The sequence below is a fragment of the Crocodylus porosus genome, unplaced genomic scaffold (assembly GCF_001723895.1).
Source record: "Crocodylus porosus isolate Cpor-Errol unplaced genomic scaffold, CroPor_comp1, whole genome shotgun sequence".
NCBI lineage: Eukaryota > Metazoa > Chordata > Crocodylia > Crocodylidae > Crocodylus > Crocodylus porosus.
The window spans coordinates 80,239,335-80,252,578 of NW_017728906.1; the positions used below are offsets into that span (position 1 = coordinate 80,239,335).

At 39.8% G+C, this 13,244-nt stretch overlaps 1 protein-coding gene across 1 annotated transcript in view; it reads right to left on the minus strand.

Annotated features, from left to right (window-relative positions):
• Positions 1 to 5,948: 5,948 nt before the first annotated feature.
• Positions 5,949 to 13,244, minus strand: part of RP2 (retinitis pigmentosa 2 (X-linked recessive)) — a 30,416-nt gene continuing 23,120 nt past the window's right edge. Inside the window, exons 4-5 of the mRNA XM_019528470.1 lie at positions 11,545 to 11,630; positions 5,949 to 8,471 (exon numbers count right to left, since the gene is read on the minus strand). Of these exons, the coding sequence (XP_019384015.1) occupies positions 8,388 to 8,471; positions 11,545 to 11,630 (170 nt within the window). The 3' untranslated portion in view covers positions 5,949 to 8,387. The remainder of the gene's footprint in view (positions 8,472 to 11,544; positions 11,631 to 13,244) is intronic.

Genomic DNA, 13,244 nt, shown 5'->3' on the forward strand with positions numbered 1-13,244 from the left:
CACGAGATGTCCGGGTAATTGAAGTCACCCATGACAACCAAGGTCCTGGAGCAGGCGGCCTCAGTCAGTTCCCGGGCGAACTCCTGGTCAAGCTCGGGACTTTGAGTGGGAGGTCTGTAGTAGACTCCCACCGTTGTGTGATACTTTCAGTGTTGAGAGATGCTGAACATCATAAATTTAACAAAAAAAACATAGCCTGCTGACTTCAGTAGGGCTTCTGGCACAAAGAGTTAAAATACTTCTACATATCCATGTATTTGGACCTTAAGGAGAAAAAACAAAACTCAGCAGCCACGCACCTTAAAAGAGGTCTCGTTTCAAAAGCACAACAGGATACTGCTGAGGAGCCTTGTAACTCCAATTTTAAAGTTGTTTCCAAGGGTGGTGGTAGGCATATTAAAGTATTAGGCAAATGTTGAGGGTTTTTTTGAAAGATTCACAGTCAGTAATGTACCACTAGTCATTCTAAAACCTCGTATTACATTAGAGTAAGAATGAATCACACTTGACAGATACTGGTCACATTGCTTAATGCACTGTTGGAAACTGTGCAGGCATTATCTAGAGTGATCAGATTAGCATGAGGAACAGTGTCAAAGAATTCATCTTTTTAATACTGTACCAAACCATTTGGGGGAGAGGGGGGAAGGGATAGTAGACGATTCATATACACAGAACATTAGAAAGATTTTTCTAATACAGTGGTTCTCAGCCTCCTTAGACTCAAGGCACCCCTCAGAAAATGCTAGCTCTTAGCTTTGTTTGTTGACCATGAAAAATAATAGAGCAATTCTTCTGTGGCAAAGAAATCAGAAAGACCACAATACTCCAGAATGCATTTGACACCAGAATCCTATTTAAAAAGTCTCTGGGTTTAATTTTTTAAGTTTGGTGAAGGTGTTTGCTCACCTCACAGTATGAATATTGTGTGGTGCCTTTTGAAAGATTTCACAGCACTGCCAAGATCCACCCTTGCTGAGAAACACTACTCTAACATACCCCAAAGACTTTTTTTGTTCACTTATTCACGTTCAAAGCTTAAGTAGGCCCCAAAACATACCAGCATTCTTCCAATAGCAACTGCCCATTCTAATTAGAATAGAGAGACCCTTCCCTCTTCTCAGCTCCCCTTAAAATTATTCTAGTTATTCTCAGTCCAGGAGTCAAATAGAAGCCAGCCTCAAACCTAATCTTCAGCACTAGCAGCATGTGCAAAGTACTTATTTCAGTTACAACTGAGTGTGCTGTGCCTTATGCTAGGTTTGACACCCCTTCCAAAGGGAAGTATTCCTCAGTACTTAGAGAACTATAGAATCATAAAAAATTAGGGTTGGAAGGGACCTCAGGAGATCTAGTCCAACCCCCTGCTCAAAGCAGAGCCATCCCCAAAACTAGATCATCCCAGCCAGGGCTTTGTCGAGCCAGGTCTTAAATACCTTCAAGGATAGAGAGTCCACCACCTCTCTGGGTAACCTGTTCCAGTGTTTTACTACCCTCCTAGTAAGAAAGTTCTTCCTAATACAGGCAACCCCTGCTTAATGCTGTTTCACCTAGTGCTATTTTGCTATAACGCTCATTTAAAATTGATACATGATTTCACTTAGAGCTCAGTGAGTTAAGTTATAACTATCTTGGATCATTAAAAACAATTGCAGTCACCATCTTGGGTCATCACATACTTTCGGTTTCACTTATCACTAGGTTTTTCAGGAACCAATTAAGAACGCTAAACAGGGGTTGCCTGTATCTAACCTAAAACTTCCCTTCCTGCAACTTAAAGCCATTGCTCCTTGTTCTGTCATCTGTTACCACCGAGAACAGTCTATCTCCATCCTCTTTCAAACGCCCTTCATGTAGTTAAAGGCTGCTATTAAATCCCCTCTCAATCTTCTCTTCTCTAGACTAAATAAGCCCAGTTCCCTCAACCCATGAACAGCACATGGCCCCACAGCTGGGGGGGCACGGCTGTGCCAGCAGCAGTGGGAGCGTGGTGGCCACGGTGGGAGCTCAACGGCAGTGAGCAAGCAAGCTCCTGCAGATGCCGCTGGCACTGCTCGGGGGGCAGGGGAGCACCAACCAGCTGGCAGCAGGGACAGGAAAAGAGAACCTGTGAGTTGTCCCCTGCTCCTGCTAATCCTAGCTGAGCCCAGCTCTCTGCAGCCAAGAACCAAGGAGGAAATGGGGAGGTTTGCAGGAAGAGGAAGGGGGAGTTCTGCTAAATGCCAGAAGGGGCCTTACCCACTATGAGAATTCAAGAGCAGCCCCTAGCTGCTGCTGCATACACCACCACGGGGCTGCTTCTGCTACTGCGATACAAATTCTGCAGGGGTGAGGAAATTGCTTTGATATCCTTGAATCAATGCCTTGGGCTGGTGCTATGCTTGCCCCCCTTACTCTACAGGTTCAGCCTTCCTGCACCCACACCCTGCCTGCCCCCCATGCCCCTGCCAACCCCAGCCCTCCCCTTCTCCAGTCAGACCTGAGATCCTGCCACAGTCTTCAGGGGACCCAGGCATTCAGGTGCACAGAGTGCAAGGGAGGTGCATTGAGATGGTACACCCCTCTCCCCTTCCCCAGATCTGCCCTTGTAGGTGAACAAACCAGCATTACAAAAGAACCAAGGATAAGCTTTTACTATTGGATTCACATACAGAGAAGAACCCTCAGTTGCAGCGCTCTTACCTTGGGTGCATCTGGTCTGGCACCATGGACTTGTACACATCCAGCTTTTCTAAACAGTCCCTAACCTGTTCTTGCACCACTGTTGGCTGCTCACCTCCTCCCCAAACAGTGCCGCCTGGTGCAGTAGTCTGGGAGCTGACTTTGCCTGTGAAGCTGGAAGCAAAAAAGGCATTGAGCACTTCAGCCTTGTCTGCGTCCTCTGTCACTAGGTTACCACTTCCCTGATCCCTTTCTTGCTATTAACATACTTGTAGAAACCCTTCTTGTTACCTTTCACATCCCTCGCAAGCTGGAACTCCAACTGAGCTTTGGTCTTCCTGACTTCATCCCTGCATGCCTGAGCATACTCCTATAATCCTCCCTAGTTGTTTGTCCAAGTTTCTACTTCTTATAAGCTTCCTTCTTGTGACTTAGTTTACTGAAGAGTTCCCTGCTAAGCCAAGCTAGTCTTCTGCCATACTTGCTAGTCTTCTTGTGCATTGAGATGGTTTGTTCCTGCACTCGCAGTAAGGCTTCTTTAAAGTACAGCCAGCTCTCTTAGACTTCTCTCCCCTTCAGACCATCTTCCCACAGGATCCTGACCATGAGTTCCCCAAGTGAGTCAAAGTCTCCTTTTCCAAAGTCCAGGGTCCTTACTCTGCTACCCTCCATCCTTCCTTTCCTAAGGATCCGCAACTCAATCATCTTGTGGTCACTGATGCCTAAGCTGCCATCTACTAGTACATTCCCCACCGATTCTTCCCTATTTGTGAGCAACCGGTAAAGAAGAGCATGGTCCCTATTTGGCTGCTCCAGCACTTGCACCAGTTAGTTGTCCCCAACACTCTCCAAAAACTGCCTGGATTGCCCGCGCACTGCTGTATTGCCCTCCCAGCAAATGTCAGGATGATTGAAGTCCCACACGAGAACCAGGGTCTGTGATCAGGAAACTTCCACTAACTGTTTGAAGAAAGCCTCACCCACCACTTCCTCCTGGTCTGGTGCTCTATAGCAGATCCCCACCATGACACCTCTCAATTTCTATAGCCAATAACTGAACACATTTCTGCTGTTAACAATTTTAAGCTGACAAGCAGCGGGTGCAACTCTGGAATTCGCTACTGTTGGAGGACTATTACAGCTTGTGTTGGGACAGGTTCAAAATAGAAGAATTTACTTCAGTTGGGGTTTTTCTTTTCACATTCCCAAAGTTTAAACATTTAGTTTACTGGACAGATGGACTAATCTGAATTGTGTACCAGACTTGCCTTCCCTATAGACCTCCAAAGGTTCACAATAACTCATAATTAGCGAGCAAGCTTTCTAGGTTTTCAGAAGGTACAGGAATGACAAAGAAGAAAAAGTGGTCAGGGAAGCTACCCAAGTAGCTGAAGACCACTGGAGTTCATGAGCTTTCAAGAGTGCATGATTCAGGCATACCCTTAACAAAGCATACAGCTGGGTCCTTAATAGATTCCAGAGAGACCGACAGTGAGTGAAAGGCTAATCAAAGGAGGTGTAGTATATTACAGTGAGAACATATGCATGAATGGTAATACTACTTCAGTGCAATGCTAACTCTTAAAAAGCTGAAATTCAAGCCTAAAAAAAAGCACATAGTCTCTTCAATATAAGAAAACATGCAGAATATCACTGTTGTGAGTGCTACTAGCCAGACAATTAGAACTTGTTATTTCTGTTATTAGTTTCGGGATGCTTTTTACCTCAGTTATCTAAATGAAGTCTGGCATTTACATTAGTTTTATTATTTTATTCACAACTATTTAGATTTGACTACTTACCAGTATTTGGACTGCAAGCATATATTGCCTCTGCATATAAATATTTAGGAATGCAATGGGCCAGAGATCATTCTCATTGGAACATGAAAAGTCAGTTTCAAAGATTTAGATGTTACTATGAAAAAGGAAAAAAGCACACAAACAAGTGACAGCTTTTATATTAGAGTCATAGCAAAGGACTAACAAAAGCAGACAATTTACAACTGTAGTATTGCAAATTTTAATTTAATTAATAAAGCACTTATTAATTAAAATTTAATATTGAGCATAATTATATAATGAAAAATAAAAATGATACAGGACTCCATGCATGAAGTTAAGTACGGTACACAAAAATCAGATACAGTACCCCCTCTGTAGCTGCAGAGCCTACCTTGAAGAACATACTTCAGATGCAAAAACCGTTGATCAAGTAGGCTAGTGCTTATGAAAAGTTCATGTCTCTGAACCAGTTAATCTCTAAAGTACCCCCATGCCTTACCTTCTGCCATACTCATCCCAGGAAAACAAATTAGAAGTAGCTTAGAAAGCTAAGTGTCCTACACTTGTTATTAGTAATGTACAGTCTGAATCGCTCCTAGAAGACTAGCATCCAAACACTTGAAATATAGGATTAACTTTAGACTGACACTGCTAACCGTATTTGTGGCACAAGTATATTGTTAACTTGCTGCTTATACCCAAAAGGGATAAATGCAAACAGTTAAGATGCATGGAGTTTCTTCAGGCTTTTCAAAAAAGGAACAGGAAAACTTGGTTCTTAATAAGCGTGTTCCTGCAGCCCCTGTACTTTTAACCCAAATACTTGTTCTCTTATCCAATTACAAGAATAAGCACCTGCTTACACATAGACCTGGAAAAGCTAATACAAAGCCAGTCATGCCCATAATGTTTCTAGAAACAGAGACTTATGTAATACTCACCCAACAGTACTTACCTGCAGAACACTGCTTGGAAGATTTTCCAATAATACTTCCAAAACACCATACACATCCATCTGCTAGCTCTACTGTGAGAGATTATGAAAAGTTTTCTGCTGCATTCTCTGAACTAGAGTCCAAAGTCTTAAAGTTATATTGTTATTGTCTCATTTACACCGCCTCCTGCAGACATACATCTCATACTCTATAGAAAGGCATTTTGCTAGCTGTGATAAGAAAAGTTAGCAAAACAATTGTTTGACGCCCTGACTACTGTTGTCATATTTCCCTCCCCATCCCTGTTCCTCAACAGTGATGCCTCTCTCTATTAATAGCTAAACCAGCCACGGTTATGAGATAATCAATCCTTTTGAGGTAAGTGTGGATGGCAACAAAAAAGAATTAATGTTTATTCCATTAAGTAGTGAGTTATATGACCATTTGACCTTTTTTCCCATTTAACTATTGATTGTGTTTCTAACTAGATACTGGCTAGTTATTTACATGCCTTACAACAATATGTACAAATCTCTTGCAAATAAAATATTACAAAATCCATATGGAAGCAGTTTAGTTTTCCATATTTATTATGAATCACATTCACAAATGCAAGACAAAAGTTGCATATAAAAGCTGTACAGTAAGTATACAAAAACTGCATGAAGCTTGTACCAAAACACAATACATACAGAAATTGATGAGAGCTTATTTTATTATTAGGAATGCATCTTGTTCCTAAATTATTAGCAGGAGTTTAATGAAGACAGTAAATGAATTTCATTTGCTATTTAAACTTTTTATAGAGGGGAAAAAACTACACACCACCTTGATGGTGATATCTATTACAGCCAATGTATAAAACAGCATTTTTCTAAAGTTATAAAAAGTTTCCCAATGTTTCAAGCCTAAAGTTAAGCCTCCATAGGGTCAATTTCAAGTAGAAATTATCCAGGTACATAACCAAAAATATTCAGCCTGATCTGAAAGTAGGAAGTGCTGTGGACAAGATACAAAAATAAAAAGAACTAAATCCTCATTTACATATTGCATGCCCATACTTACAGGTCAAAGGGTTTGAGGAGCATTTACAAAAAGTTACATAAGGACTTCTGAAGTTTACTGGGTGGATTTCTAAAGTGTAGTGCTGAGATTAGGGAGAGACTCATACATCTGTAGAAATTCTGAATACATAACAAACACAACTTATGAATAGGTTTTTCCCTCCCACCTCACAGTCCCTCCAGAACTCCCACATGAATATAGCTTTAAATTAGTAGGTGCTCTCCTGCATTACAGACTAACCAAAATTTGAAAAATCTGATCTTCAGCACATGTAATGTTTTGCAAAGCAGTAAAAAACGAATAATAATACAAAGTAAAAACTACTACTATGGAGATGGAGCAAGTGCTTTTCCTTTCAATCTTTAAGGGCACATTATCTGTATTAATTTAGATCCAGGGCATGCATTAGTCTAGCCACAGCACACATGGCAGGGTTCAGGACCCAAATATTGCCTCTCTACACCAACTAAGGAAAACAGCAAACATACTTACACAGACCAATCCCAAGGAAAAAAAAGCAAGAGTGATATCTCATTAAGCAATCTTTGGCATACAGAGGCTGAGGCAGCAGGGACCCACTATCCCAAACAATTACTTTTAGTCCAACTATCAAAGTCTTTTTGATACAGTTTGGTCACCTAGCAATGAGATTTTCTTTTTTATAAAGTAAGCACACAACACTGTGGCTTGCTGGTGCATGTATTTGCTTTTAAAAAGTTGTGGTTTTGCATCTCTGCACACAATATTAGTACAATAGTTTATACCACATACGACGTGGAGGGCATGTGAAACTCCAATGTGAATTTGAATCTTGTAGATCTTTAAGACCCAATATTCTACAAGCCACCACCACGCCCGAGGTGTGTCCACATTCATCAAAGTTTACTAAATGCAGAAAGCATCACCTGATCTGCTACAGACCTCATATGCTTTCTTGGTCTGTTTTTAGAAGCAATCCAATATTAGTTAAAACTGCACAACTGCATGCAACTAATAATTCAGTGATGCTTCTCCTCAAACCTATGATTCTGCTGTAAACATATAAAGAATGCTACTTTAAACCACTTCCCCAACTCTAGGCTGTTCTGCAGTCCCAGTAATTGACTACAGAAGCTGCCAGAAATCCATTATAGTAATTGGGATACAAAGAAAAGCAGAGACATCCCCTACACTAATCTCCCCTCCTGTGATCCAAGAATTACTTCAACTCCTCTAGATAACGTCTCCAGTGGACACCAAGTACCTGCATCTCAGCTCCAAGACTCATGTTTTAGAATATAAAAGACCAGGTTTTGCAAAATCTACCATACTACTGGTTAGTCCACTTGGTAAACAGCACTGGAACAGTGTTTCCACATACAATTATATAAAGAAAAGACTGGAGCAAAGCACACTTCAAAGAGAAAGTTCCAGATTAAAACCCCAAATAAGATCAGCAACTACTTTTTCCTGATTAAAACAAAATTTAACATGGGGGGGGGCATGGAAAATATATAAACTGTAGAGTTTACAATGCACCGTTTACATACATTATTTGCAATAGTGGGCTTCAGTAAAGTTCCATTTAACAATATATCACATTTGGTTCTGCATTACACCTACATACTAAAAACCATACAAGTAGAAGATGATTTACAAGGAATGCTCATGGGTCAATATAAAGTTCCAGTTAATAATTCACTTAGAAAAAACGAACAAACAAACAAACTCCACATGTATTACTAGAAAACTGTTGCTTCTGACATTGTTTTCAGGTACTAAATGTACACGTGAAACTACAATGTTTACTGTAATTCATGTTACAGTATTGAAATTTACCAATTCTTGTATAAAAACATGCAATACAACAAAAAAAAAAAAATCAGATTAGGAAAACGTTACTACTGATGCAGTGTTATAGTTAAATGACATCCAAGCAGGGAGACAGGTTAGATATTATACTTCACATTCCCATCTGCATGTCAGCAAAGTTGTAGAAGTTATCTACATCTCGAGAAGCTGATGTCTTGTCCTCCGATACAAAAATCTATTTTTTTTAAACAAGGAAAGGTTACATGTCAGCAACACAGGCACAACACACAAATCATATCTGCCTCTAAGATTCCTCTATTACAGATATTTTTATTTCTAATTTCTAATTTCATATAAACAGTTTCCTTTAAAAATATAATTCTACAAGTTAGAATCGAGAATATGTTCCTGAAAGTGGCCAAAGATCAGCACTGTAAGCAAGAGACAGGCACTCGTAACATATTTCTCTTCTCTGGTTGTCCTTTCTTCAGAAAGTCCTTTCTAAAATTAAGCTAGGGCCCACCACTTCAGCTATCATCCAGGAGGAAGAAAATGTATTTGGTATGCTCAGAAGCTCAGCCAGAGCAAAGTATTTTGTTTTGCCTCCTCAAACTTTTCTTTCTTTCTTTTTTAAAGCTATATAAGCTGTTCTTGTTCTTCTATCTGCCCTCCTACTGCTATATTTTTAAAACTCAAGTACTTCTCCCTCAGCAGAAGGTGCCTTTTTGCCAAACATTCAAGTTTATTAATATTCAGGCTTTGCAAAAACTGAATTCAAGTTTCCAACACCAGGGCACAGGTCCTTGGAAAAGAAAAAATAAACTTCTCCAGCAAATTAGCTACACTAGCTACATTCAAGGACAGACAGCTGTACAAAGGTCCTTCAGTATTCTGACCTGTTTGGACACCAAGGAAGGCTTAGCAAGCCATGTGTGCCCTTAAAAAGCAAGCATCTCTTAATTAAGACCAGAGTTGAAAGTTTATCCCCTAGACTTTACACAAAGCAATTGTGTGGGCTATCCTAACAGGAATGTCAGTTGCTTTCTAACATATTAGAAATTGAGTATTCTGGATGACCACATACATGTAGTTCTTACTCTTCAGGATTAACTTGAACTAGCTATATACAAAATCCAGCTATCTTCCATCTCAAGTCCAATTTAGTCTCAGTTTTGACAGGCAACTGTTTATTCCCTTGTGCAAACACCTCCTTTATTCTGAGGCCATTCCTGTCAGCTCAAGCTATTTAATCCAGCTGTCCACCCCACAGCCTACTGAAACGTTATCATTTCTTAGAGCCCTGTGAAATCCACATATTTCAACAGATCTAATGATTGTTTGGTGTGATACAGTTTGACTATAAACACAATGGCTTCTCAACACCTTTCTCCAAAAATCTGTCCTCCCAGAATAACCAAGGTTTGGGGGTTATTTCCCCCCCAAAAAAACCCTGTATAAGCCTGTACCTGTATAAGCTAAAATAGAGGACTGGGGGACCACATCACTCCAACTGCAGAACCCAGCAAATTAAACTAGAACTGCCACATTCTTAGGTATGCTTTGTCAAGCTCACATATGAAGCCAGTAGCAGAGAGAAATGAATGCACTGCTCCATAGTCTAGTCTAGTCCTTTAACCACTGCATTAAGGAAAGATAAATTTAAAAGAAAATAAATACAAACCATCAATGTGCCAGAAGTGAAAATCTCAGTTTAAGTCATACCACTTACTTCACCAAATCCTAATACAAGATTTGCCTTTGCAGCTGTGGAAGGGCTTCCTCACCCCTACGCTACAGTATTCTGAGTGAATGATCAAGCACTTTTCATGCAGTAAGAAATAAGTTATTCAAGGTGTTTTAAAACTGTAAATCCAACAGCAACTCTTCAGAGGATAAAATAGGCTGGTTAGAATTTGAGCTCTCTTCATGATACCAAACCTATTTCTGGAGCATATGAAGCTTCTTTATTAAGTTTGTTTCTTTCTCAGGAATATGCATTATGGGATGTGTCAACTAATTTCTGTCCCTCTTGACTAATGAAAGCTAATGATGAAGTGCTGACGCATTTTTTGGAGTTTATTATTAATACTTCCTTGTAGGAAGAAACTGCTACTTGGTTAGCTCCAAAGGTAAAAGACCAGCAAACTGTAGTTCTATTAATAAAATAACCTAAATAGTGAAAAAAGTTCCATTTGATTCCAGTAATGAGTACACTGTTTCAGCTTTAGAATGAGGAACTGCAGTCCAGAATAAGGAACTGGGAATACTCAAGAACCAGCAGTCTCAGTTAAAAAAAGGGGGTAGGAGAGTTGGGGGTGGAGGACACAGCTACAGACACCATTGCTCAAAAAAATTATCTACAAGTACGCTTAACAGACTCTTCTTTTGGGGTAAGATCAGTAAGACTGGAAAGCATGAGTCTAATAGAACTGCACATCCCTAGTCTCAATGATCCAAGTCTATTGTGGTTTTTGGCTTGGCTACGGTACAAATACTTGCTAATTACTCTGTTAGCAATGGATGAAGTGGTCTTGCAGCTACAGTAAGATGGCACCTTCCCATGATCCAAAGCCTGAGCAATCATATGCCCAATGATGCATTCTTTTCAGATAACATGACCAGCTGTGTTAGACATTTCAGTATATGTCCCCAGTATGTATTAATCTATTTGTTTGGCATCTTAAATATTTTCAGCTACTTTCCTTTTGTATCACATGAAGCATCTCCTCTGAAATGTTCAAACAGATACCATTTCAAAGAGATTTATTACAGTGAATGAAGGTGAGACAGAATAGGAATTAAAGTGAAAGAAAATGAGACTGAGGAAAATTAGGTTGTAGAAGAGGAAGAAACCCACTGTAGTATATGCTTAAAAGCATATGTTGCATGTCCCTTACATTCACAACAAAACCTTGACATTTATAGTATAACATTTTCAAAAGATACAATCTTGTCTTATTTCTCTACCAAGCTGTTACTATGCCTATTGTGTAAGAGTTAGAGCACAGTTTGGTTACAAAAGGGACTTGCCTATCTACATTAAGACAAAGACCACCTTTTTTGTTAAGTTTTAAAGAGAAAATCCTACATTCCTAGAACTAAAATGACAAGTCAAGTCATCAGCAAGGAAGTTCCCCATTGCCCGCCAGTGAGTGTATTTGAGTTTTGGGTAAATAGAATTATGTCAAGTTTTGCTGACTACAACATGTTTAGCAAAAGGAAAAGGTGTACGTATTTTGTAGTATATATGAAGCTTATTCAGTGTATGGTAATATTTTTTGAGAACAGAAAGCAGGGCAGTAGCTCACCTTGGTTCCACTGAAAACTTCATTTACAATGCTTTGACATCCTTCTACAGCACCATCCCCATTAAACTCCAAAGCAACCACAGGGCCTAAAAGACAATTTTAGGTTTATTCCAAATGCTTTAGATTGCTCTCTTAAATGTAACATCCTTCATTTATTATGAACCTTCATTCCATGAGCTTTCTTCATTCCTTGTGAAGCCTACGTTTTCCAATGGGCACCTAAAAAGTTTGCACAAGCAGTCACCATCATTCTGGACAAGAATTAAAGCTATGGTTAACTGAGCTGTGAAAATACAAGACCTGTCCAAGAAAAAAGAATTGTCAGTCCACGTTGGAAAAGAAGCTGATACAGAAAACTGTATAGGCAGATTCCACTTCCACTTCTTCAGAAAACAGAACACTGCAAAAAGACCAGAAAGTTATAAATTTGAGCTGAAAAACTTACAAGATGGAAGATGTCTGTTAGGAACAGAGACAGGCCAGGAAGGAATTTTTGCCTGGAGTACAACTTGGCACAAGCTAGCTATCACATAGTATTAAACAGATCACTTTCCAATTTCACCTTTAGATATGGTTCTCTTCAAATTCTATAAAAACAGATGCGTTTAAAAATATTTATCTGAAGGCCAGAGTTCACACACTCACATAATGGCTATTATAAGTGTAGGACCAAAAGGAATATGAGCTTATTTTGGGTTACTGTTACTAGGACTAAAACATACACTTATGTTGAGCCATTTGCTAGGGTTGTATTGGATTTATACAAATGGAAATACTTCAACACCCAGATACAAGTGTGAATGTATTCTCTTTGTTTTTAAATACTTTAACTAGAGCCAACCACTATGGTTAATAATAAATTGGAATTCTATGTTGGCTGCCCTTCAGAGTTCTGGCTTTTTTCCTCTTGAATTTCATATGCAAGATAACATGTGGGGGTGGTTCTCTAGCAGTGGGCATTCAACCTAGAAAGTCTGAGCACAGCTGATCTGCTTTGTGGGACAATGGGCAACATGCTTTGCCCAACCTGTCGATCTTGAGGAACACCAAGAGATGTGTTCCCTGCTTGCAGAAATGTGGCACAGGTAATCTCCATGGCACACTTCTGCTCTCAGGGCCAAAACTATCAACCATGTTATTCCCTAGGACCACATCAGAGTGTCAACTGCATCCCCAAGAACCCCCAACAAGAGAACCTGGGCAGGGACTCCCATGGCTTCAGGGGCCTGATTCCACACTCCCCAGGAATGGAAATTCTTGGGGTGCACAGAATCAGGCCTCTGAAGCCCCACAAGTGCTGTTGTCCACATTTTCTTGCCTTAAAAGCAAACAAGCAATGGCTGCGAAATAGCACAAAAATCATACCACCTGTGTCATGGCTGCAAATTTTGAGTATTTGTGGCACAAGGGGCATGGATATCCATTTGTTTTGCCTTAGTAAAAATGTTTATGGTGGCACAAAGGCAATGTCTGTTTACACCCTAATAGCATGCTCTTCAGTTGTCTGAAATAAGGTGTTTAAGTCTGTTAGAGGCTTGCATATGCTACAAGCTGCATTAGATCATCTAGGAAGAATGCAGACTTCAAAAAGCCTACCTGCAAGGGTCAGGGAACTATTCATTCATCACTTCAGAACCAGATAAATAACTTCATCTAAGCCAAAAGGCCAAGAAGCCAATATTAATAAAAAAAAAAAAAAA